The sequence below is a fragment of the Schistocerca gregaria genome, chromosome 3 (assembly GCF_023897955.1).
Source record: "Schistocerca gregaria isolate iqSchGreg1 chromosome 3, iqSchGreg1.2, whole genome shotgun sequence".
Classification (NCBI taxonomy): Eukaryota; Metazoa; Arthropoda; class Insecta; order Orthoptera; family Acrididae; genus Schistocerca; species Schistocerca gregaria.
This window is the reverse complement of record NC_064922.1, coordinates 715,573,721-715,599,607: the sequence shown is the minus strand read 5'-3', so window position 1 is coordinate 715,599,607 and position 25,887 is coordinate 715,573,721. Positions and strand designations below refer to the sequence as shown.

General features: G+C 44.9%; 1 protein-coding gene across 5 annotated transcripts in view; it reads right to left on the bottom strand.

Annotated features, from left to right (window-relative positions):
* LOC126355184 (venom carboxylesterase-6-like) overlaps positions 1-25,887 on the bottom strand; it is a 345,553-nt gene that overhangs the window by 30,301 nt on the left and 289,365 nt on the right. For 2 of the 5 annotated variants that reach the window (XM_050005401.1, XM_050005400.1), the window contains exon 7: positions 11,141-11,307. The exons of the other annotated variants lie outside the window; for them this stretch is intronic. In XM_050005401.1, the coding sequence (XP_049861358.1) occupies positions 11,141-11,307 (167 nt within the window). The remainder of the gene's footprint in view (positions 1-11,140; positions 11,308-25,887) is intronic. 5 annotated transcript variants of the gene reach the window in all.

Below are 25,887 nucleotides of genomic sequence, written 5' to 3'. Positions count from 1 at the left end.
ATTACTGGCAGCATGGGGTTCACGCCTGAGCCTGAGGACGTGCGCAAGCAGCGCATTTCGGATGTATCAAGCGTCAACTTCGCGTCTTAATATCTCGGGATGTAATTGGAATATTGCGATGCAATCAACGCCATTGTGTATGTGCTTTGTCATGCTATGGATTGCGAAGAAAAGATATAGGAGGTCCATTTAAAAAAACATAAGTTTGTGTTAAAAACCCATATGCTTTCGTTTTAGAATGTTTCCAAATATGTACATTCATGGGCCCCAGCCCTACATTGATACCGGTGAAAGTCGTTTTCCGATAGCTGTTATTGTTCCAGAGATATTTTGGGTGGACAAGATAGCTGGGACATCCTGTAGATCAGGAACAATAGAGGGCCTATAACACTTCCTTGGGGAACACCGGATATTACTTCTGTTTTTCTCGACGACTTTCCGTCTATTACTGCGAATTGTGATCTTCCTGACTGGAAATCACGAGTCCAGTCGCACAACCGAGCCAATATTCGATAGGGACGCAGTTTGGTTAGGAGACGCTTATCAGGAACGGTGTCGAAAGGCTTCTGGAAATCTAAAAATAAGAAATCAATTTGACACCCCCTGTCGATAGTGCTCATTACCTCATGAGTATGGAGAGCTAGTTGTGTTTCACAAGAACGATATTTTCTGAATCAGTGCTGACTATGTGTCAATAAATCGTTTTCTTAGAGGTAATGCATAATGTTCGGAAACAGTATATGTAACACAACACTAATGGATATCGATGTTAGTGATATGGGTCTCTAATTCAGCGGATTACTCCTACTTCCTTTTTTGAGTATTGGTGAGACTTGAGCAGTTCTTCAGTCTTTAGGTACGGATCTTTGTGTGAGTGAGCGGTTGTATATAACTGCTAAATATGAAGCTATTGTATTTGTATACTTTGAAAGATACTTGACTGGTATACAATCTGGACCGGACGCGTTGCCTTTTTAAAGTAATTTAAGCAGCTTTGCTACACCGAGGATGTTTACTTCTTTGTTTCTCATCTTGGCAGTTGTTCTTGATTGGAATTCAGGAATATTCACTTCGTCTCCTTTGGTGAAGGACTTTCGGAAAATCGTGTTCAATAACTCTGCTTTAGTGGCACTGTCATCAGTGACTTCACCGTTGTTATCGCGCAGTGAAGGTATGGATTGCGTCTTGCCACTGGAGTGCTTCGTATATGACCAGAATCTCCTTGGGTTTTCTGCATGGGTTCGAGACAGAATTTCATTGTGGAAATTATTAAAAGCATCTCGCATTGAAGTACCCTCAATTTTTCGATTTTCTGCAAAAGTTTTTCCAATCTTGTGGATTTTACGATCTTTTAAATTTGGCATGCTTTTTTCGCTGCTTCTGCAACAGCGATCTGACCCGTTTAGTATACCATGAGGGATCTATACCATCAAGTGTTAATCTGTGTGGTATATATCTCTGAACTGCCGTCGATCATGCCACATCTTCTCAATGCATACCTGATCAGATCGAAAGGAGTGTAGACCGTCTCTTAGAAAGGCGTTAAGAGCACTTTTTATCATTCACATCGTGTTCCGGAAGGCATTCGATACAGTTACGCACTGCTACCTAATGTGAAACACACGAGCGTACAGTATATAAGATCAACAGCGTGATTGGATTGAAGAGTAACCAGATCACAGCATGTTGTTCTGAACTTAAAGAAGTCTTCGGACGTAAAGGTAACTTCTGGCTTGCCTCTGGGGATTGTTATAGGACCATTCATTTTCACAATATATAATATATAAATGACCTAGTAGATGACGTCGGAAGTTCCATGAGGCTTTTCGCAGATGACGCAGTTGTATACAGAGTAGATAGCCAGAGTGAAACGCAAGAAGGCCTGCAGAGGATCGCAGCTTGGTGCAGGGAGAGGCAACTGATCCTCAACATAAATAACTGTTACGTATTGCCAGTACATTTACAGAAACACCCTTTATTATATGATTACACGACTGTGGAACAATCACTGGAAGCAGTTTTTTTTTTTTCATAAAGTACCTGGGAGTTTGCGTAGGAACAACATGAAATGGAACGACCACGTAAAATTAACCGCCATTAGGGCAGATGGCGGACTATTGGAAGAACCCCAGGAAAGTCCATCAACAAAGAAAGTGGATTACAAGACACGCCGTCGACGAATACGTAAATGTCGCCTGTCAGTATGGGATCCGTACGAGACAGGAGAGAGAAAGGATGTGCAGAAGATCCAAAGACGAGCGGCACGTTTCGTTACAGGTTCATTTAATTGTCACTAAAGCATTATAGAGATGAAAAACCATTATACGGTGCGTGAGTGTGTGTGTGTGTGTGTGTGTGTGTGTGTGTGTGTGTGTGTGTGTGTGTCTGTGTTCTTTCGGACAAGGCATCCCAATGATCCCTTCAGTGCGGATGAGTAATTCGCTACACCTCTTTAAGGAATCTGTCATGTTGTTGTTGTGGTCTTCAGTCCTGAGACTGGTTCGATGGAGCTCTCCATGCTATTCTATCCTGTGCAAGCTTCTTCATCTCCCAGTGCCTAGTGCAACTTACATCCTTCTGAATCTGCTTAGTGTATTCATCTCTTGGTCTCCCTCTACGATTTTTATCCTCCACGATGCGCTCCAATACTAAATTGGCGATCCCTTGATGCCTCAGAACATGTTCTACCAACCGATCCCTTCTTCTGGTCAAGTTGTGCCACAAACTTCTCTTCTCCCCAATCCGATTCAATACTTCCTCATTAGTTATGTGATATACCCATCTAACCTTCAGCATTCTCCTGTAGCACCACATTTCGAAAGCTTCTATTCTCTTCTTGTCCAAACTATTTATCGCCCTTGTTTCACTTCCATACATGGCTACACTCCATATAAATACTTTCAGAAACGACTTCCTGACACTTAAATCTATACTCGATGTTAACAAATTTCTCTTCTTCAGAAACGCTTTCCTTGCCATTGCCAGTCTACATTTTATATCCTCTCTACTTCGACCATCATCAGTTATTTTGCTCCCCAAATAGCAAAACTCCTTTACTACTTTAAGTGTCTCATTTCCTAATCTAATTCCCTCAGCATCACCCGACTTAATTCGACTACATTCGATTATCCTCGTTTTGCTTTTGTTGGTGTTCATCTTATATTCTCCTTTCAAGACACTGTCCATTCCACCTCCTAATTTTACTGCTCATACGCTGGGAGATGACGTTCACTGGGCATTCGCCATACCCATACCCTGCCATCGGATCGCCACATTGTGTACGTGATTCGTCACTACGCACAACGTTTTTCCACTGTTCAGTCGTCCAATGTTTACACAGACGAAGTTTCATTTGAAACACTTATTAATTACTATAAGCATTTCAGGACACTTTTCCTTTGATTGACGGAAAAAAATCACAACACCAAAAAATAATTAATGTAGAGTAATGATATCTAGGGCATACATCTATCTAGGTAACATGTGTAAGTGATTAACTTCTCATTATCTCAGGTTAATGTAAGCCTGAGATAAACCATTGGAAATGTGAAAAGCTGGTACATCAATAACAAGTGTAACCGTCATCGCCGGCATCGAGGCGGAACCAGCTTTTATTGGCAAACGCAGGAGACCTCCAATAAGCTCTCGTGGTAAATGGCGGTGGTTTGGAGTCAGTGGAATGCAGGCTACAGGGCGTCTGGCTGAGTGCTATCCTTGATGTAACCGATATGCAACAGTTTGTTGTGTCACCGTGTTGCCACGTGCTGCTCAGATTGCTCTGCATTTGCAGTACGATGCACGAGATCCATACGCCGAGTACGATGGTCTTCCACGGTAGTACTGCACGGCCGCTCGGAGCCCGATCTTCTTGCCACTGTACATTCTCTTGACCACGGCCGCCAGCCGTCAAGTACAATGGCTACATTCCTCAAGTCTTTCTGTAATATCGCAAAAGGAACATCTAAGTTCTCGTGACCCAATTACACGACCTCATTCAAACTCAGTGAGATGTTGATAATTTCGTCTTTGCTGCCTTAAAGGCAATCTTGACGAAACTCAGCTCACAATATCCTAACTCAAAGGTACACTACTGGCCATTAAAATTGCTACACCAAGAAGAAATGCAGATGATAAACAGGTATTAATTGGACAAATATACTATACTAGAACTGACATGTGATTGCATTTTCATTCAATTTGGGTGCATAGATCCTCAGAAATCAGTACCCAGAGCAACACACTCTGGCTGTAGTAACGGCCTTGATACGCCTGGGCATTGAGTCAAAGAGATCTCGGATGGCGTGTACAGGTACAGCTGCCCATGCAGCTTCAACACGATACCACAGTTCATCAAGAGTAGTGCCTGGCGTACTGTGACGAGCCAGTTGCTCGGCCACCATTGACCAGACGTTTTCATTTGGCGAGAGATCTGGAGCATGTGCTTGGCAGGGCAGCAGTCGAACAAAGAAAGGCCCGTACAGGACCTGCAACATGCGGTCGTGCATTAGCCTGCTGATATGTAGAGTTTCGCAGGGATCGAATGAAGGGTAGAGCCATGGGTCGTAACACATCTGAAATGTAACGTCCACTGTTCAAAGTGCCGTCAATGCGAACAAGAGGTGACCGAGACGTGTAAGCAGTGGCACCCCATACCATCACGCCGGGTGATACGCCAACATGGCGATGACGAATACACGCTTCCAATGTGCGTTCACTGTGATGTGACCAAACACGGATGCGACTATCATGATGCTGTAAAGAGAACCTGTATTCATCCGAAAAAATGACGTTTTGTCATTCGTGTACCGAGGTTTGTCGTTGAGTACACCATCGCAGGGGCTCCTGTCTGTGATGCAGCGTCAAGGATAACCGCAGCCATGGTCTCCGAGCTGATAGTCCATGCTGCTGCAAACGTCGTCGAACTGTTGGTGCAAATGGTTGTTGTCTTGCAAACGTCCCTATTTGTTGACTCAGGGACCGAGACGTGGCTGCACGATCCGTTACAGCCATGCGGATAAGATGCCTGTCATCTCGACTGCTAGTGATACGAGGCCGATGGTATCCAGCACGGCGTTCCGTATTACCCTCCTGAACCCAAAGATTCCATATTCTGCTGACAGTCATTAGATCTCGACCAAGGCGAGCAGCAATGTCGCGCTACGATAAACCGCAATCGCGATAGGCTACAATCCGACCTTTGTCAAAGTCGGAAAGGTGATGATACGCATTTCTCCTCCTTACACGAGGCATCACAACAACGTTTTACCAGGAAACGCCGGTCAACTGCTGTTTGTGTATGAGGAATCGGCTGGAAACTTCCCTCATGTCAGCACGTTGTTGGGGTCGCCACCGGCGCCAACCTTGTATGAATGCTCTGAAAAGCTAATCATTTGCATGTCACAGCATCTTCCTCCTATTGGTTAAATTTCGAGTCTGTAGCACGTCATCTTCGTGGTGTAGCAATTTTAATGGCCACTAGTGTAACTAGTGCTCACGACAGTTACAGCTTGTATTTAAAGCAAACCTGATTTGCATCTTCGTAGTGGGACAACTAGCTGCATTTGTATGCTACTGACATGAAATTTTGACATCATCCTTCACAGGTGTAAACACGCCTACGAATTTTTTTTTATGTTGCACAACTTCTTGTTAGTGTTACGTTTCTTTTTGCCGTCAGTGTAACTCAGTAATTATAAAAAAAGGATAACGAAGATTAGATACGTTTTCCCAGTTCAACGATCTGAAAAATTGCACTTTAATTGCTGATAATAGTTTTGGTGATAATTTTTGGGACTTCTCTCTCAGTCCTGATTCTCCCAATACCCCGTAAACAGTAACTAGAGCTGTAGGACTGACACGTATATTCTACGCTGTACTGTACCAGCACGACTCAGTCAGGCCCTATGAACTGATCCTGTGACACTCAGCAAAACGATAACATACAGAGGGAACCGAGTGTTAGCGTGAAGTCGGGACACTGTTTCATCAGGTGGCGTGTTAGAGCCCTTGTTCACGAAGCTGACGAAAGCATTAAAGGCTGGGAAAGGCCTCTGAAGGGCGAAGTAGGGCAATTCTTCAGCTCCTGATTGGCTCATGTAGCAGATTCCCAAAAATGAAGTCATCGTTCCCCAGTGGCAACACCTGGCCGCTATAGCCTGTTCTACCGTCTGGAGATGTAGAGGCCAGCAGGCTTTCGTAAGTACGAAATGAGACCCTCATTCTCAGATGTTGTCAGATGCTCGCCGAGGTTCTCTGTACGTGACCGTATTGGGGTGTGTATGTGATGCCGAGTAGGACCATCTTCTCCGGCTGTTAATTTTGAGGCGAAGACCACTGCACTGCCAATAAAGCTGCCAGTCTCCCTCCGAAGACACTTTGCCTCTGGTAGCTGCAGGCGTCCTTCTGGACTGAGGACGGTATGCAACTTGATACCTTCGCCCTGTTGCGTCAGCTGCCGTTGACTTCCTTGTGCTGGTGACTACCCCCCTGTTGGGGCAAATGTGTTAGCCTGCTCTAAGGGCTACCCAATGTCCTTAGACCAGTTCGTGAGGGCTTCCATCACTGCTGATCACGACCCACTGCAGGCGTACTTCGGCTTTGGCCACGCTGGACACTACGTTTTAAACAACGTACTTCGGTTGTGGTATGTAGCGAGCAGTGGCCAGTGGCGTTTATTCCTATTTCTTTTGTCTGAGATCGACTAATTTTTAACTCGTTTATAACACAAGTTGAAGTCGACTTCAAGACGAAGTTGAGGATTCTAGCTCATTTTTGTTTGCCAAAGTACATTTATTTAATAATTGCTATGTCTTTAACCTAATTTACTTTTCTATACTTTCAAGCGTTCACTAAATTCTCATTATCTAGTCTGCGGAATTACTACCTGTTGAACCTGTTTTTTTTTCAGTTTTATGTCTATTTTTACTCTCTGTCCCATTAATTTATTGTAACTTGCATCCATAAGTTGTTAATAACCCACACATACTATACATCATATTAAATGTTCGATAAAATAACGTATGTTTCACATTTTTACACACAGAGTTCTTGCCAAGTTCATATATCGTTTATTTTCTTTGCAGTAAAGTGTTAAGTACAGCCGGCCGGAGTGGCCGAGCGGTTCTAGGTACTACACTCTGGAACCGTGCGACCGCTACGGTCGCATGTTCGAATCCTGCCTCGGGTATGGATGTGTGTGATGTCCTTAGTTTAGTTAGGTTTAAGTAGTTCTAAGTTCTTGGGGACTGATTACCTCGGAAGTTAAGTCCCATAGTGCTCAGAGCCATTTGAACCATTTTTGTTAAGTACAAACGTATGGTTCCAAGAATATTCTACAAGCATTTGGTGTTTGTAGATTCCGTCTTCAGGCCACAAGTGGCCCATCGGGACCATCCGACCGCCGTGTCATCCCCACTGAGGATGCGGATAGGAGGGGCGTACGGTCAGCACACCGCACTCCCGGTCGTTACGATGGTTTTCTTTTACCGAAGGAGCTACTATTCGGTCGAGTAGTTTCTCAATCCCCCACCCATGAACCATGGACCTTGCCGTTGGTGGGGAGATTTGCGTGCCTCAGCGATACAGATAGCCGTACCGTAGGTGCAACCACAACGGAGGGGTATCTGTTGAGAGGCCAGACAAACGTGTGGTTCCTGAAGAGGGGCAGCAGAATTTTCAGTAGTTGCAGGGGCAACAGTCTGGATGATTGATTGATCTGGCCTTGTAACAATAACCAAAACGGCCTTGCTGTGTTGGTACTGCGAACGGCTGAAACCAAGGGGAAACTACAGCCGTAATTTTTCCCGAGGGCAGGCAGCATTACTGTATGATTAAATGATGATGGTGTCCTCTTGGGTAAAATATTCCGGAGGTAAAATGGTCCCCCATTCGGATCTCCGGGCGGGGACTACTCAAGAGGATGTCGTTATCAGGAGAAAGAAAACTGGCGTTCTACGGATCGGAGCGTGGAATGTCAGATCACTTAACCGGGCAGGTAGGTTAGAAAATTTAAAAATGGAAATCGATAGGTTAAAGTTAGATATAGTGGGAATTAGGGAAGTTCGGTGGCAGGAGGAACAAGACTTTTGGTCAGGTGAATACAGGGTTATAAACACAAAATCAAGTAGGGCTAATGCAGGAGTAGGTTTAATAATGAATAGGAAAATAGGAATGCGGGTAAGCTACTACAAACAGCATAGTGAACGCATTATTGTGGCCAAGATAGACACGAAGCCCAAACCTACTACAGTAGTACAAGTTTATTTGCCATCTAGCTCTGCAGATGACGAAGAAATTGAAGAAATGTATGATCAAATAAAAGAAATTATTCAGATAGTGAAGGGAGACGAAAATTTAATAGTCATGGGTGACTGGAATTCGGTAGTAGGAAAAGGGAGAGAAGGAAACGTAGTAGGTGAATATGGACTGGCGCAAAGAAATGAAAGAGGAAGCCGCCTGGTAGAATTCTGCACAGAGCACAACTTAATCATAGCTAACACTTGGTTCAAGAATCATAAAAGATGGCTGTATACATGGAAGAAGCCTGGAGATACTGACAGGCTTCAGATAGATTATATAATGGTAAGACAGAGATTTAGGAACCAGGTATTAAATTGTAAGACATTTCCAGGGGCAGATGTGGACTCTGACCACAATCTATTGGTTATGACCTGTAGATTAAAACTGAAGAAACTGCAAACAGGTGGGAATTTAAGAAGATGGGACCTGGATAAACTAAAAGAACCAGTGGTTGTACAGAGTTCCAGGGAGAGCATAAAGGAGCAATTGACAGGAATGGGGGGAAAGAAATACAGTAGAAGAAGAATGGGTAGCTTTGATGGGGTGAAGTAGTGAAGGCAGCAGAGGATCAAGTAGGTAAAAAGACGAGAGCTAGTAGAAATCCTTGGGTAACAGAAGAAATACTGAATTTAATTGATGAAAGGAGAAAATATAAAAATGCAGTAAATGAAGCAGGCAAAAAGGATTACAGACATCTCAAAAATGAGATCGACAGGAAGTGCAAAATGGCTATGCACGTATGGCTATAGGACAAATGTAAGGATGTAGAGGCTTATCTCACTAGGGGTAAGATAGATACGGCCTACAGGAAAATTAAAGAGACCTTTGGAAAGAAGAGAACCAATTGTATGAACATCAAGAGCTCAGATGGAAACCCAGTTCTAAGCAAAGAAGGGAAAGCAGAAAGGTGGAAGGAGTATATAGAGGGTCTATACAAGGGCGATGTATTTGAGGGCAGTATTACGGAAATGGAAGAGGATGTAGATGAAGATGAAATGGGAGATACGATACTGCGTGAAGAGTTTGACAGAGCACTGAAAGTCCTGAGTCGAAACAAGGCCCCCAGAGTAGACAACATTCCATTGGAACTACTGACGGCCTTGGGAGAGCCAGTCCTGACAAAACTCTACCATCTGGTGAGCAAGATGTATGAGACAGGCGAAATACCCTCAGACTTCAAGAAGAATATAATAATTCCAATCCCAAAGAAAGCAGGTGTTGACAGATGTGAAAATTATCGAAATATCAGTTTAATAAGTCACAACTGCAAAACCCTAACGCGAATTCTTTACAGATGATTAGAACTAGTAGAAGCCGAACTCGGGGAAGATCAGTTTGTATTCCGTAGAAATGTTGGAACACGTGAGGCAATACTGACCCTACGACTTATCTTACAAGCTAGATTAAGGAAGGGCAAACCTACGTTTCTAGCATTTGTAGACTTAGAGAAAGCTTTTGACAATTTTGACTGGAATACTCTGTTTCAAATTCTGAAGGTGGCAGGGGTAAAATACAGGGAGCGAAAGGCTATTTACAATTTTTACAGAAACCAGGTGGCAGTTATTAGAGTCGAGGGACATGAAAGGGAGGCCGTGGTTGGGAATGGAGTGAGACAGGGTTGTAGTCTCTCCCCGATGTTATTCAATCTGTATATTGAGCAAGCAGTGAAGGAAACAATAGAAAAATTCGGAGTATTAAAATCCATGGAGAAGAAATAAAAACTTTGAGGTTCGCTGATGACATCGTAATTCTGTCAGAGACAGCAAAGGACTTGGAAGAGCAGTTGAACGGAATGGATAGTGTCTTGAAAGGAGGATATAAGATGAACATCAACAAAAGCAAAACGAGGATAATGGAATGTATTCGAATTACGTCGGGTGATGCTGAGAGAATTAGATTAGGAAATGAGACACTTAAAGTAGTAAAGGAGTTTTGCTATTTGGGGAGCAAAATAACTGATGATGGTCGAAGTAGAGAGGATATAAAATGTAGACTGGCAATGGCGAGGAAAGCGTTTCTGAAGAAAAGAAATTTGTTAACATCGAGTATAGATTTAAGTGTCAGGAAGTCATTTCTGAAAGTATTTGTATGGAGTGTAGCCATGTATGGAAGTGAACCATGGACGATAAATAGTTTGGACAAGAAGAGAATAGAAGCTTTCGAAATGTGGTGCTACAGAAGAATGCTGAAGATTAGATGGGCAGATCACATAACTAATGAGGAAGAACTGAATTGGATTGGGGAGAAGAGAAGTTTGTGGCACAACTTGACCAGAAGAAGGGATCGGTTGGTAGGACTTGTTCTGAGGCATCAAGGGATCACCAATTTAGTATTGGAGGGCAGCGTGGAGGGTAAAAATCGTAGAGGGAGACCAAGAGATGAATACACTAAGCAGATTCAAAAGGATGTAGGTTGCAGTAGGTACTGGGAGATGAAGAAGCTTGCACAGGATAGAGGATCATGGAGAGCTGCATCAAACCAGTCTCAGGACTGAAGACCACAACAACAACAGCTTCTCAGTTGGCATCACGAGGCTGAGTGCACCCCGAAAAATGGCAACAGCGCATGGCGGCCCGGATGGTCACCTATCCAAGAGCTGGCCACGCCCGACAGCGCTTAACTTCGGTGATCTGACGGGAACCGGTGTATCTACTGCGGGTAGGCCGTTGCCCGCTCTTGATAAAGGAGCTAGTAAAACGCTGATAAAGCTGTAGTTCTACGGAGTAAAGTACTTATTTATAAGTTTCCCAAACAGCTTATCTTGCATACTTACACATTCACAGCTCAGTTGATAAGGGCACACCAAAAGGTGTCACTGAATGTTGCAAGGAGATCTACTTACTTGTGTTAGTTTATCTGGAGCAATCTCTCCAGAGGGGAAGTAGAAGTCGTTAATTTTCTCTGTTATAAAGTCCGACTGCTGCGACGTGTCGTAAGATAACGCTAAAGGAAGCAGCCTATTGCTTTCCTGCTGTAACTCTTGCTTCATCGTGTCGTTTTCGAGGATAACTGAAAGCCAGAACAGGATGTAACATAAGTAAGATGAAAACATGTGTTTAATTCCTAACTTTTCCTAAAGAAAAGTTAAGTATTTTTATAGGATGTATATTAAGGTAGGTTGAAAAACACTACCAAAGTTCGTTTGGGTTAAGTGTATGTATTCATCCCAAAAGATTTTTGTAGTCATAGTGCTGTATGTAATTAATATAATAGAGAATACTAATAATTTGAATTTGATACGAAGCAGTAGAAGATGATTTGTTAAATTATTTACAAGAATTTTATGGTAAGCCAGAGACGCGTAATAGAAAGGAAAAAAAAGTTCAAAAATGTGTGTAATCTTATCAGACTTAACTGCTAAGGTCATCAGTCACTAAGCTTACACACTACTTAACCTAAATTATCCTAAAGACAAACACACACACGCATGCCCGAGGGAGGACTCGAACCTCCGCCGGGACCAGCCGCACAGTCCATGACTGCAGCGCCTGAGACCGCTCGGCTAATCCCGCGCGACAATAGAAAGGAACCTCAAATATTATAATAAAAGGATAGTATTCACCCTTATTCAGAATGCTACACGTAAAATATAGTTCATATGAAATATCACTTCAAAAACAAACAAGACAGAATTTACGACTATTTCTCCTCCAGAAAAGAGGTCAAGTAGTTTTGAAATGTTGAATACACGAAAACCTTTAACCGGTAGTCAGACCAGGTGCAGAAATAGCTGAGCAACCACCCATACTTCTACTTGCTCGAAACAGTGGAGATCGTGATAAGATGTTCGTATTAGCGTTACTGAAACGGATAAAATATTTTTGAACGATGGTAATCTCACCACCAAACTAAATTTAATAGGTACAAGGTCACATATAAGCGCTCACCTCCCCCTCATTGAAACGAAGCAGTGCTTAAGATGTTTGCACGACTCTCCATTTTTTCTCTTATTATCTTTTTCTATAGACACCATAGTTAAACAGTTCTTGCATTGAGTAAAGACATAAAATAACAAAGTGAATCTGATGTTTCAAATTCCGTTAATAATCAAGAGCCTGTAAGCTACCTGTACCGACTAAATGAAACGTAGCGCTTTACAGTTAACAGGATAGCCAACAGAATTTTTGAACCCAGATGATTCGATAACTTGTTGAAAAAGTGACTAGTAAGAGGTGTGTTCAGTTATCTTACGAATTTCTAAGAATTTTTAGTTTTTTGCTGCATGCCAGGTGGGAACTAGTCAATGACATTCACTTAAAAGTAAGGGACATTATTCTAAATTCAAGAAGGCAACGTTCACATGGAAATTATTTTCTACTTTGTATTTTGGTACAGTTAATTACAGTTTTACTACAAAAGATGTTCTTTATTTACTGTAAACAGCACCATGGAGCTAATATACTGCAAAATTTGTCTTACTATGATGTTCCAGATCTCTATAGAATGCGCTTCTATCTATTGCCAAAAATACTACTTCTACCGCCTTCTGCCTACTGAACGCTTTAATGAGCTGGGTTGTTCTGTAAGGTAAAAGGAAGTCAAGGCATGCAAATTACGCCAGCTCTCATTTATTTGAGAATATATAATTCAAACTGCCGATCTGGTCTTATGCATTAGTTTTATATCAGTTGACTGCTTCTTGAAGTGGTCTCTTGCTGGAGTGTAGGGAGTATCATTCAACGTGTTCACTTCTTTCGTCCATTTATGTCAATTAATACAACCAACAAGTCATTTGTAGAATAAGATTTTCACTCTGCAGCGGAGTGTGCGCTGATATGAAACTTCCTGGCAGATTAAAAATGTGTGCCCGACCGAGACTCGAACTCGGGACCTTTGCCTTTCGCGGTTCAAGTGCTCTACCAACTGAGCTACCGAAGCACGACTCACGGCCGGTACTCATAGCTGTACTTCTGCCAGTATCCGTCTCCTACCTTCCAAACTACCTTGTATTTATATGAAGATAGTAACTGTTCTCGAAAGAACAGATACCATTGATGACCGTGCTTCTCTAGAATAAATGATAAGTAATCGAAACCCCCAGCTGCCGACAGGAGTTGGTGATATACCTCGATGGGGACAGCTGAAAATGTGTTGCCCGACCGGGATTCGACCCGGGATCCCCTCCTTACGTGGCAGACGCCCTAACGATCTGAGCCACCGAGGACACAGATGAATTGCGCGACTACAGGGACTTATCCCTTGCACGCTTCCAGTGAGACCCACATTCCCAACTGTTCACATTCTACATATGTTATGTACCTATTTGTTTGCATAATATAAGCCTTTGTGAGATGAAGAAAACTTGTTTACCCATAAAACTTGGGTGATTGTTATCAAAGTCACGTTCCTCCACAGCCCCTCTCCACAGGGAACCAGGAAACCATTAGCACGTGTATGTGCTACAGTCCAGGTAATCAGGGAGACCCTCACCCCCTCCATCCCCTCTCTCCCATCACCCCTCCCCTGTCTCCCGGACCAACGAGATTCAAGCACCCGTCCCCATCTTCATCTTTTACAACTGGGGCACTTCAGTGAGTGGCTTCACTCTGGAGTTGAGCAGCATAGCGAGAGAATTAGCATGTGTCTATTTGTTGAAGAAAATTAATGTAATTACATTAAGTCACATCCCTTGAGGTTTGTTTGCTAATAACAAATCAAATTTACGACATTTGGAGCTCGAAGCGCCAGAAGAGACCATACCAATGCAGTTACATAAATACTCATTTTTGCACAGTTTTTACTATTTTCCCCATTTTTCATATTTTTCCACATTTCCCAAAAATTTTGCTTATTTCTCCAAATGTTTCGTATTTTTCCACAATTTTCTGCAATTACATTTGATATCCATGCCACTGCTCTCTACGTCACGACACCATCGCACTGCGTCATGGCGACGTTCGCCACAACAGAGCGTGTTGCTTCAGCAGCGCATTAATGTCGTTATGCTTACAGCCAATCACAGAGCAGCAGCATTTGCCTGAACATATACGATTTATGTATCATTGTTAAGCCACCATTGCATCAATATTGTGTGTGTGTGTATGACAATTATAGTGCATGTGTTACGAAAGAACACTTTTCCCCTATTGGTAGAAATAACGACACCAGACAACACTAATGACGTCAAACCAAATTCTACACATTATATTTCCAACGGTAATGTACTATTATGAACAGTTTGAACGAGGAGAAAAGTTATTATGATACTATTTTGGGAAGGAAGATATTACGCATTAGACATGCATCAGCAACTGACATACACTATGTGATCAAAAGTATTCGGACATCTAGCTGAAAATGACTTTCAAGTTCGTGGCGCCCTCCATCGGTAATGCTGGAATTCAATATGGTGTTTGCTCACCCTTAGCCTTGATGACAGCTTCCACTCTTTCATTTAATATGAGATTGATGCTGCAGTTAGCGGCTGCAACGGTTCAATTTTCACAGGCAAAGCATTTATTAAAATACGCTCCTGGAAATTGAAATAAGAACACCGTGAATTCATTGTCCCAGGAAGGGGAAACTTTATTGACACATTCCTGGGGTCAGATACATCACATGATCACACTGACAGAACCACAGGCACATAGACACAGGCAACAGAGCATGCACAATGTCACCACTAGTACAGTGTATATCCACCTTTCGCAGCAATGCAGGCTGCTATTCTCCCATGAAGACCATTGTAGAGATGGTGGATGTAGTCCTGTGGAACGGCTTGCCATGCCATTTCCACCTGGCGCCTCAGTTGGACCAGCGTTCGTGCTGGACGTGCAGACCACGCGTGAGACGAAGCTTCATCCAGTCCCAAACATGCTCAATGGGGGACAGATCCGGAGATCTTGCTGGCCAGGGTAGTTGACTTACACCTTCTAGAGCTCGTTGGGTGGCACGGGATACATGCGGACGTGCATTGTCCTGTTGGAACAGCAAGTTCCCTTGCCGGTCTAGGAATGGTAGAACGATGGGTTCGATGACGGTTTGGATGTACCGTGCACTATTCAGTGTCCCTCCATTCACGCCTGTCGCGACACCACTGGAGGCGGGCTGCACGATGTTGGGGCGTGAGCGGAAGACGGCCTAACGGTGTGCGGCACCGTAGGCCAGCTTCATGGAGACGGTTGCGAATGGTCCTCGCCTATACCCCAGGAGCAACAGTGTCCCTAATTTGCTGGGAAGTGGCGGTGCGGTCCCCTACGGCACTGCGTAGTGTCCTACAGTCTTGGCTTGCATCCGTGCGTCGCTGCGGTCCGGTCCCAGGTCGACGGGCACGTGCACCTTCCGCCGACCACTGGCGACAACATCGATGTACTGTGGAGACCTCACGCCCCACGTGTTGAGCAATTCGGCGGTACGTCCACCCGGCCTCCCGCATGCCCACTATACGCCCTCGCTCAAAGTCCGTCAACTGCACATACGGTTCACGTCCACGCTGTCGCGGCATGCTACCAGTGTTAAAGACTGCGATGGAGCTCCGTATGCCACGGCAAACTGGCTAACACTGACGGCGGCGGTGCACAAATGCTGCGCAGCTAGCGCCATTCGACGGCCAACACCGCGGTTCCTGGTGTGTCCGCTGTGCCGTGCGTGTGATCATTGCTTGTACAGCCCTCTCGCAGTGTCCGGAGCAAGTATGGTGGGTCTGACACACCGGTGTCAATGTGTTCTTTTTTTCATTTCCAGGAGTGTACCTCGGATCACAGTGACTGTTCTGTCTATGCTCTATATGGCTTTATTTCTTTTCGTTTAACATGGTGATGGACTCACTTGCTTTTTTGGATGATTTCTGTGTGCATGAAAAGTAAAAACACGTTGCATTTCGGGACGGCACAGGTGGAGAATATCGGACTGTATTTCCATTTTCCACTATTGGCAGTTCGGCACTGGTAGCCAGGGCAGTATATAAGCGCATAAGAACCAACTAAATTTAGTGGAGTCGGTGGTTAGGAACGGAGGTGAGCAAATTAAGGGGATCCTCGCAAAGCTGTGAAGGAGAGCGTATCAGAAGAGCTGAGTGGCAGTAATAGCATAAAGGGCATCTTAGCAGACGACCAGTGACAGGAAAAGTAGCAACAGTAAGAAGCCCTCGTCCAGTATCAGAGAGCCATTCGCCTAATGGCGGGGTTCACCAAGATAGTCGGGTCAATAATTTACGGTGTAGGTCAACAATAGCACTGGCGTGGTAGGGCGTTCTTAGTCCACCCTTTCGGAACTGTGCACGATCACCCATCCCAAATCCAGCATTCCTGTATTAAGTGTATGAGCGTCTTAATTTGCCATCAGGTTTAGAGTCACTGTTTTTCACTAGGGTTTAACAAGCTTTGAGACTCATTTTCTGATTGATAATTGTGTCTAGGAGGGCAGTAGATAGACCCTGCTAAGCCAGCACTACATTAGTAGGTTGCGTGATCTCTTAGTCTGTGCGTTAAAACGAGCGCATTTTAGGAAGTTGTGTTGTCATGGTAAATTTAGTGCATTATAGCAAAATTCTGAGGTTTGATTGATTGATTTTGGGGAGGAGACCAAAGAGCGAGGTCATCGGTCCCATTGGATTACGGAAGGATGATGAAGGAAGCCGGCAGTGCCATTTCAAAGGGACCATCCCGCCATTGTCTGAAGCGATTTATTTAAATTACAGAAGTCCCAAATCAGGACGGCCGGACGCGGGATTGAATCGTCGTCCTCGTGAATGCTAGTCCAGTGTGCTAACAACTGCGCCACCTAGGTCGGTGAATTCTGAAGTTCACCGATATGCAAGAAAAGATGCTGAGTGTATAAGAACTAGCACACTGGTGCAAAATACGCGCCAACGGCATTGTGCTCCCGCAGTGATAATGCCGTTTCACATCGGATCACCGAAGTTAAGCACTGTCGGACTCGGCTAACATTTGAATGAGTGACAGTCCGTGTCCGCCATGCACTGTTGGTAGACAGGCGGCACTCAGCTCTTGTGCGGCCTGCTGAGGAGCTTCTAGACTATGGGCTCCGGTCACGAAAACTGATGAGAGCGGTCTGCTGACTACACGCCCCTCCGTATCACCATCCAGTGACGCTTATAGCCTCATGATGACACGGCGGTCAGTCGGTACCTTTGGACCTTTAGAGTCCTGTTCGGGAGGAGAGAGAGAGAGAGAGAGAGAGAGAGAGAAAATATGCACCTAGAGAGGTGACCAATATCTCCAGCGGAAAGTGCCTCAGCTGTAGGGTAGACAAGACTCTTTGCCACTGCGGCTGCCACCCTCGCTGACCTCCGGGCCATGAAGAAGAACGCTCTACATGTCTGCCCAACACTAGACTAGCCACTCACCCATCATCCCCCTCCCCACCCCCCTCACGAATATGCATTACCGTCTCCGTTGAAATAGCAGACACTACAGGCAGAGCCATCCTGTCCATGGCAAATGGACCCCAGCACGTCCCCGGAAATATGTCGCCGATTTTCAGATAAGCGCCAAGCATTGCCTTCTTTTTCTTCGGATCTGTTAGAATCGAGCTCCCCCAACAATGGCGCTCTCAAAAAGTAGCGCTTTGGCTGGACAACGTCAGTCTCGGTCCGATGAGGTTTCCAGCCAGAATGGGTGGTATATGACCTATCAAACTATTGCAGTACCGGTAAGTGTGGGACATTTCTAGAAGACTAGAAAATAACCATGAAAATAAATGTGGGTAGGAGAAATACCAATCAGTTTCCACCACTCGGTAACGGGTAACGGTAGTCTGTGGCTTCGTTCAAACTTGGGCAGGAGTGATGCCATGCTGAGTAACCGCTATATAACCCCCTCCCGCCCCCTTTTACACGTGAACCGTACAATCCTGGAGGCACACTGACGATGGAAGAGATCTGCCTGTGCTTCCAGACAGAATATACTCTTGCAATTTTAGAATGCGGCATCACTACGAGACCTGTAAATAATCCAAACTATGGACATCAGCATTGCACAGAGTTCGATACCTAGCGCTCGGCGACTTGAGCGGTGCGACTCTTGACGTGTCTTGCTGGTTGTACTTGTTCTCACAGTTCCTCCAGGAGAATTTGGAGCGATCCGGCGAATCCCACCGGCCGTGTCCTCTTCTGCACTAGAAGACCGGAACGTCTTCACCTCAGGATTTTGCCTTGAGCCAACGCCTTCATTGGATTCCTTGGTCGAGGAAAGAGCTCGGTTTCGCTGCCTTATGTTCATGGTGAGCGTCATTTGTATGTTGTCCAGCGACTTTTCTGCATTGTCTGTTGTTGGTTACGCTTGAAGTTGTTGGCGCCGGTCTTCGATTTGCCTTTTTCAATTTTTTATTGTGCTGCGCTATCCCATTTCCATTTAACGTAACTTTGAAACGCTTTGTGGCACGAGCTCACATCTCTCCCGTGGAGACCTTGACTTATATTTAGGGTAATTTTTTCAATTCTAGGCGCACAATTTTAAATAAAGTGCACACTGTTGTTTTGGTGCTTTATTTTTAAGGCTTCGAACCCTATGGCTAATTATATGGCGCATCTTGTCTCTATGTTAGCCTCTAGAAAAGAGATCCCCTTTATTTACTGGCACTAGCTTGTTTCTAGCAGTCAGTAAGATTTTTGTTTCCCCTTAGATACCATAACAACCCTTGAGAAAAATGATGGTTAAATGATGGTAAACTGTTCTAAAAACAATTCCATAGGGACAACTGAAATTCTGAAGAACCTCTGATTGATCATTAAGCTAATAAAAGGTCACTGGAATACCTTGAGTTGTGGATGCTAGTTTGAGGGCTGCGTCTACATTTATTAAGATTGTGCTCGTATTGAAAAAAAATTTGAAATTTGTGGTAAGTTCATATGGGACCAAACTACTAAGGTCACTGGTTCCGAGGCTAACACACTACTTTTTGTAACTTAAACTAACTTACGCTAAGGACAGTAAACAGACCCATGCCCGAAGAAGGACTCGAATCTCCGACGGGGGGAACCGTGCGAACCGTGTTATGGCATCCTACACCACGCGGCTACCCCGCGCTGCTGTTGATATTGGTTATGCATCTAAGATAATAGTAGGCCGGTAAGAATTAAGTGTATATCTCGCTCGGACTGAGCACTATGGGACTTAACATCTGAGGTCATCAGTCCCCTAGAACTTAGAACTACTTTATCCTAACTAACCTAAGGACATCACACACATCCATGCCCGAGGCAGGTTTCGAACCTGCGACCGTAGCGGTCGTGCGGTTCCAGGCTGAAGCGCCTAGAACCGCTCGGCCACACCGGCCGGCTCGAACTTGTTAACTTTAAGTTGTCACACGAGGTGAGATAACATTCACATTGATTTAATATTAGTTATTGGATTTCTTTTAGCAGCGAGGCAAGAGCTTTGGTTTTACTTATCGTATTCACCGCTTAAGAGAGCTTTGCTGTGTATGTTGCAGTGCACTACCTGTCCTCTGTGGGCTTGTTGTCACGGTGAGCTTGGTCTGGAGTCTGCTGTATAGTCTGCGGTTTTGTGCTCTGAACTGACGTGGGGCCGCTCTACTGCTTTATTGTAATTTTAAAATTACGGTGTGCCCCGGCATGACTTCCGACGTAAATTATTAATATTAAATGTTCCGATGAACCGTGAGTTTTTTTGAAAACTTTAAAGAATATCTAAATTGTGTCACTTCTGGGGTTTCACATTTAATGCCTTTGTTTAAAGGGTGAAAGCTCAAGTTTAAATTCTAAGTCGTTATTTTTCGTTGAGCCTTGAGTTGTTGGTGAATATATTAGTTTAAAGAGTTCTTGGTAACAAATTATGTTCAATAGTTTTCTCCAAGCCTTCGTCCAGGACTTGTTGGTTGGTGTCGTCCAAAGACACGTTGCACAACCAAAAGCACATGGGCTATCAAGCATGCCAACGCTAGGAAAGCCCATGGGCCTGATGGCATTCAAAACCGTGTCCTCCAGGAGTTCACGGATAGAGCCGTAGAATTCCTTGCACACCAACACTTCTCTGACTTTTGGAAGGCGGCCAAGGTCTTGATGTTCAGGAACCCAGGGAAAGACCACTTCCTCCCACAAAATTACCGACCCATCAGTCTGCTGTGCTCGCTCAGCAAGATTGTTGAGAAGGTAATCACTAGGCACTGCATTGCCAATGACACCCTAAGACCGGAGCAATTTGGCTTTAGGAATCACCACTCGACAACACAACAACTCCTCCGAGTAGTCGAACATACACTCCTGGAAATTGAAATAAGAACACCGTGAATTCATTGTCCCAGGAAGGGGAAACTTTATTGACACATTCCTGGGGTCAGATACATCACATGATCACACTGACAGAACCACAGGCACATAGACACAGGTAACAGAGAATGCACAATGTCGGCACTAGTACAGTGTATATCCACCTTTCGCAGCACTGCAGACTGCTATTTTCCCATGGAGACGATCGTAGAGATGCTGGATGTAGTCCTGTGGAACGGCTTGGCGTGCCATTTCCACCTGGCGCCTCAGTTGGACCAGCGTTCGTGCTGGACGTGCAGACCGCGTGAGACGACGTTTCATCCAGACCCAAACATGCTCAATGGGGACAGATCCGGAGATCTTGCTGGCCAGGGTAGTTGACTTACACCTTCTAGAGCACGTTGGGTGGCACGGGATACATGCGGATGTGCTTTGTCCTGTTGGAACAGCAAGTTCCCTTGCCGGTCTAGGAATGGTAGAACGATGGGTTCGATGACGGTTTGGATGTACCATGCACTATTCAGTGTCCCCTCGACGATCACCAGAGGTGTACGGGTAGTGTAGGAGATCGCTCCCCACACCATGATGCCGGGTGTTGGCCCTGTGTGCCTCGGTCGTATGCAGTCCTGATTATGGCGCTCACCTGCACGGCGCCAAACACGCATACGACCATCATTGGCACCAAGGCAGAAGCGACTCTCATCGCTGAAGACGACACGTCTCCATTCGTCCCTCCATTCACGCCTGTCGCGACACCACTGGAGGCGGGCTGCACGATGTTGGGGCGTGAGCGGAAGACGGCCTAACGGTGTGCGGGTCCGTAGACCAGCTTCATGGAGACGGTTGCGAATGGTCCTCGCCGATACCCCAGGAGCAACAGTGTCCCTAATTTGCTGGGAAGTGGCGGTGCGGTCCCCTACGGCACTGCGTAGGATTCTACGGTCTTGGCGTGCATCCGTGCGTCGCTGCGGTCCGGTCCCAGGTCGACGGGCACGTGCACCTTCCGCCGACCACTGGCGACAACATCGATGTAGTGTGGAGACCTCACGCCCCACGTGTTGAGCAATTCGGCGGTACGTCCACCCGGCCTCCCGCATGCCCACTACACGCCCTCGCTCAAAGTCCGTCAACTGCACATACGGTTCACGTCCACGCTGTCGCGGCATGCTACCAGTGTTAAAGACTGCGATGGAGCTCCGAATGGCACGGCAAACTAGCTGACACTGACGGCGGCGGTACACAAATGCTGCGCAGCTAGCGCCATTCGACGGCCAACACCGCGGTTCCTGGTGTGTCCGCTGTGCCGTGCGTGTGATCATTGCTTGTACAGCCCTGTCTCAGTGTCCGGAGCAAGTATGGTGGGTCTGACACACCGGTGTCAATGTGTTCTTTTTTCCATTTCCAGGAGTGTATAACACACGGCTACAACATGAACAAAGACACAGGGGCCGTGTTCCTGGACATCGAAAAAACTTTCGACCGTCTCTGGCACAACGGCCTTATACGCAAACTAAGCAAAGCTGGTTTCCCAGACGGACTCGTACGTCTCATACACTCATATCTCACGAACAGATGTTTCAACACTGACGTGCAGGGCAAACAATCAACACAACACGGTATCGAAGCTGGAGCACCCCGAGGAAGCATCCTAGAGCCCATCTTGTTCAACCTGTTCATTAACGACTTCCCAGCAACTCAAAACACGACGCTAGCCATCTACGCGGGTGACACAGCCATCCTTGCGCAAGATTGGAAACCGTCGAACATTAATTCAAGAATACAGACGGCACTCAGAACTGCCGAGCCTTGGCTGGAACGATGGCGTGTTAAAGTTAACTTCGACAAGTGCGAAGCAGTTCTGTTTACACGCATACTGTAACTACTGCGCAAACATCAACACAGTAGACAGATAAAGCTATATACACACCCAATACGTTTCTGAGAGAAAGTCAGATATCTTGGTGTCTGGCTGGATCAGAAACTTACATCGGGGGGACCACATCGAAGACGTTGCCAACAGAGCGCACGCGAGGCTCAAACAACTCTACCCAATGATCAACAGGGAAAGCACACTGAATAGGAGGGTGTCAAGGTCCTTATACATGACACTGATTATACCTCTGATGACGTACACAGCTCCCGACTGGGGATATGGAGCTCCTACACGACTGCGCCGCCTGCAGATCATACAAAACAAAGTGCTACGAATTATTAGCAACGCTCCACGATACACACGCACAGTGGATCTTCACAAAGAATACCGCCTTGAAAACCTCAAGGAAGTATCCAAGAAACACGTCACACGACTATACAGTAACTCGAGACACTCGAACATTCCTTTCATACTTACTCTGGGAAACTACGATCACAACCATAGGTGGAAGCAAAAGACACTACTAGCTAGGGCAAAACCACCTATGGCAAGCTAACATACACCAGCAAGCGACAAACGTCGGCAAGCCTCTGCGTATCAGCAACTTTGACTGGAAGTTACCAGCTGCTATTAGAGCCGACCAACATTCCACAGCACGGAAACCGCTCGCCCATTGACGCACAAACAAATCGCCAACATCACCCTACGACCTATCACAGGCAGCAAGACATCTTCTACTGCTCTTACCATCCCACCTAACTATCGCAGAGGATTTTTCCCCTTGGCTCTTCCCTTGGCACTTTTTTTTCCTCTGCCCTTCAAACCGCTTCCCTTCGTTCGACTCCGAACCAGTCTCCCTCCAGATGAGCGAGTATTAATTGTTAACCTAACCAGACGTACGCTAGTATCGCAGTACCCACATCCTGCCACACCTCACTCTAGTGATGGCAGTAGACCTTTGGAGTTGGCCATCATGCCTGTGTGGACGTGGAGGGGCTCCACCTCTTGTTTAAAAAAATCCTAAGATACAAGACTCTTGTTGCCTGTGCCGTTACACACGTAGCCGTCATCCAAATAATCTACAGAGCGGCAAAAAAGTAAATTAGTTCTACATATGAAATCATGGCCCCATGGCATCTCTCTGGCTATACGAGAAATGTGACCTTAGAGAGAGCTGGGGTGTAAACTGGCCCGTGTACGTAGTAGAATACTACTCGTGCACTCTGGTTAATGCTAAGTTGGCTGGTAGGAATTGGCAGCTAGAACAAATATTGGATTTTCTAGCTACAAACATGCAGACAAATCAAAATAAAAAAAGCCTTCTCAGGACCAGCTAATTAAAAGACTTCACCCTTCACTCCGAATATGTCATTTAAATAGAGAAGGCATTAGTCCATCTAAAATCTCCTTGTAGATAATGCTAAACTCCTTGTAGATAATGATATTGACTTTCTTCTAATGCAGGCAGTACATACTTCAACTATGTATGACCTGCGTAAAAGAGGTAGGATCTATGGCTACAATCTTATTGCTGCTACACATCACAGCGTGCACACCTATGTGAGGAGCAATACCGACCATGCTCGCCTCATTTCAACAAATACAGGAAATGAGATCCAGTATGTCTTGATACAAATGGAGGAGACCGTTATAAATAATATTTACAAGCCACCAAGCGTGCCGTGGATGGTGTGCCGATCACTGTCCACCCATCGATTTATGCTGGAGATGTTAAGAGTCACGATGGTCATTGGTTCTATGCTTGCAACAACGAACGTGGTATTTTGCTCAGCGACTGGGCTGAAAACGAAAAGCTATGCCTGGGTTATGATTCCAAGAATTTGAGAGCTTTCAGATCTGCCGCCAGACGAAGAGATTACAACCCTGATCTCTGCACTGTGTCTCGGGACTGCAAAGGGCACCCAGTGCGTATGTCCAGAGAGGCCATGCCTAATTTACCACACAGCCAACACAGGCCAGTAATCCTAAATGTGAGGCTGTCTGGCAAGATAGCGAGATCCGTACCGCGACCCAGATGAAATTCCCGCAGGGGCTGATTCGGGGTATTTACGACAACCTAGATAAATATATATCTATTCTATTTCACTACAACCTAAAAACTACCAGTACGAACAACAGACTAAGCACAGTTTGTCATATGGGTGTATAATACTGAATTTTATCTATCCAATAATAATTTTCATTCAGAAGGTGTATAGGCACTTGAATAAGTTCCTGCATCTGAGTTATACACGTCTTAGTTCCACTTAAAACGATATTCATAAATTACGGATACCCTATATGCTAAAGTAACATCAAGTTTTTCCATATAGTTATCGGGTTCGGGATAATATCTCGCATTCCTTAGGGGCATCAGGACTGATACTTCAGTAATAAATACTTACCACTAAGTGTGCGTTTGTGTATGCCGAGTTGCACTACGCATACAACGTTGCTTGCCATTACTGGATCCACACACGACCCAGTAGCCTTTGGGTATGCATATTGCACAAAAATAGTGTATCTGGATTGTAGATCCAGTAACGTTTGAAAGGTAGTACCAAAAGATCATGTTGCTAAGTTCTGTCATCATGACGATTATCCATAAGATTTTGATACTGATTTGAATAATAACCATCTGTAAAAATCATTTGCTTAAGGTGGTCATTCTGATCATATACCATGCTACAAATGAGTTTCAGTGCGTGTTTTACACATTTAGGAATACTAAGAAGACTGAGATTGCATCTAGCCAACAGCTTGCAGAGAATGAAAGTAATTACTGTTGAACTGTGCGGAAGTACACACATTGGTAATCAGAGGCAATACAGGTCACACGAACTAGCGAACAGGCATACTGACAGTGGTATTATAGAATTATACGTTGCATATTTGGTCATAAATTCACCAAAAGTAAACTTCATTTCTAAATCAGTATGGGATGTACAAGCATTACAAGAATGAAGATCTAACAAAGCACTTGCTTATGAGAGAAGTGTGTGGCAGACTATTCGTGTAATCAATTCGTGAGCCACATCACTGGGGGTGGCAACTTCGTACAGAGCCAAGTCTGAGAACATGATTTTATTGCTGTTGCACAACGACCATATTTGATCATAAATGCATGAAGTTGGAAGTGAACTGCACCAGCACCATCCACGCACAAATACAGGTGTTATGCTTAACAAAAGTTAATGTAGGCTTCGCAATGTTGCGAGGCAAGCCAGCATGGCAGGGTGTGGAAACAGTTGACACAGCAGTACCCAAGTGGTGGATAGCATAATCTTTTCCACACTGGCGGCCGTTTAGGTCATTGATTAATTTCCAATGGTCAGTGTTCACAGTCACGTAGATTTTTTTCAAAGGATGTCATATTCATGGTTGACTGTTGAAATTATTTATTTCACAATTGCGATTTCGGCCTTCGGGCCATTTTCAAGTGATACTTCCACAGATGTCGCTTCAGCACATGTCAGACTTTAAAATCCTCAGATATGTACTTATGTCATCGTAAAAAAATAAGCAT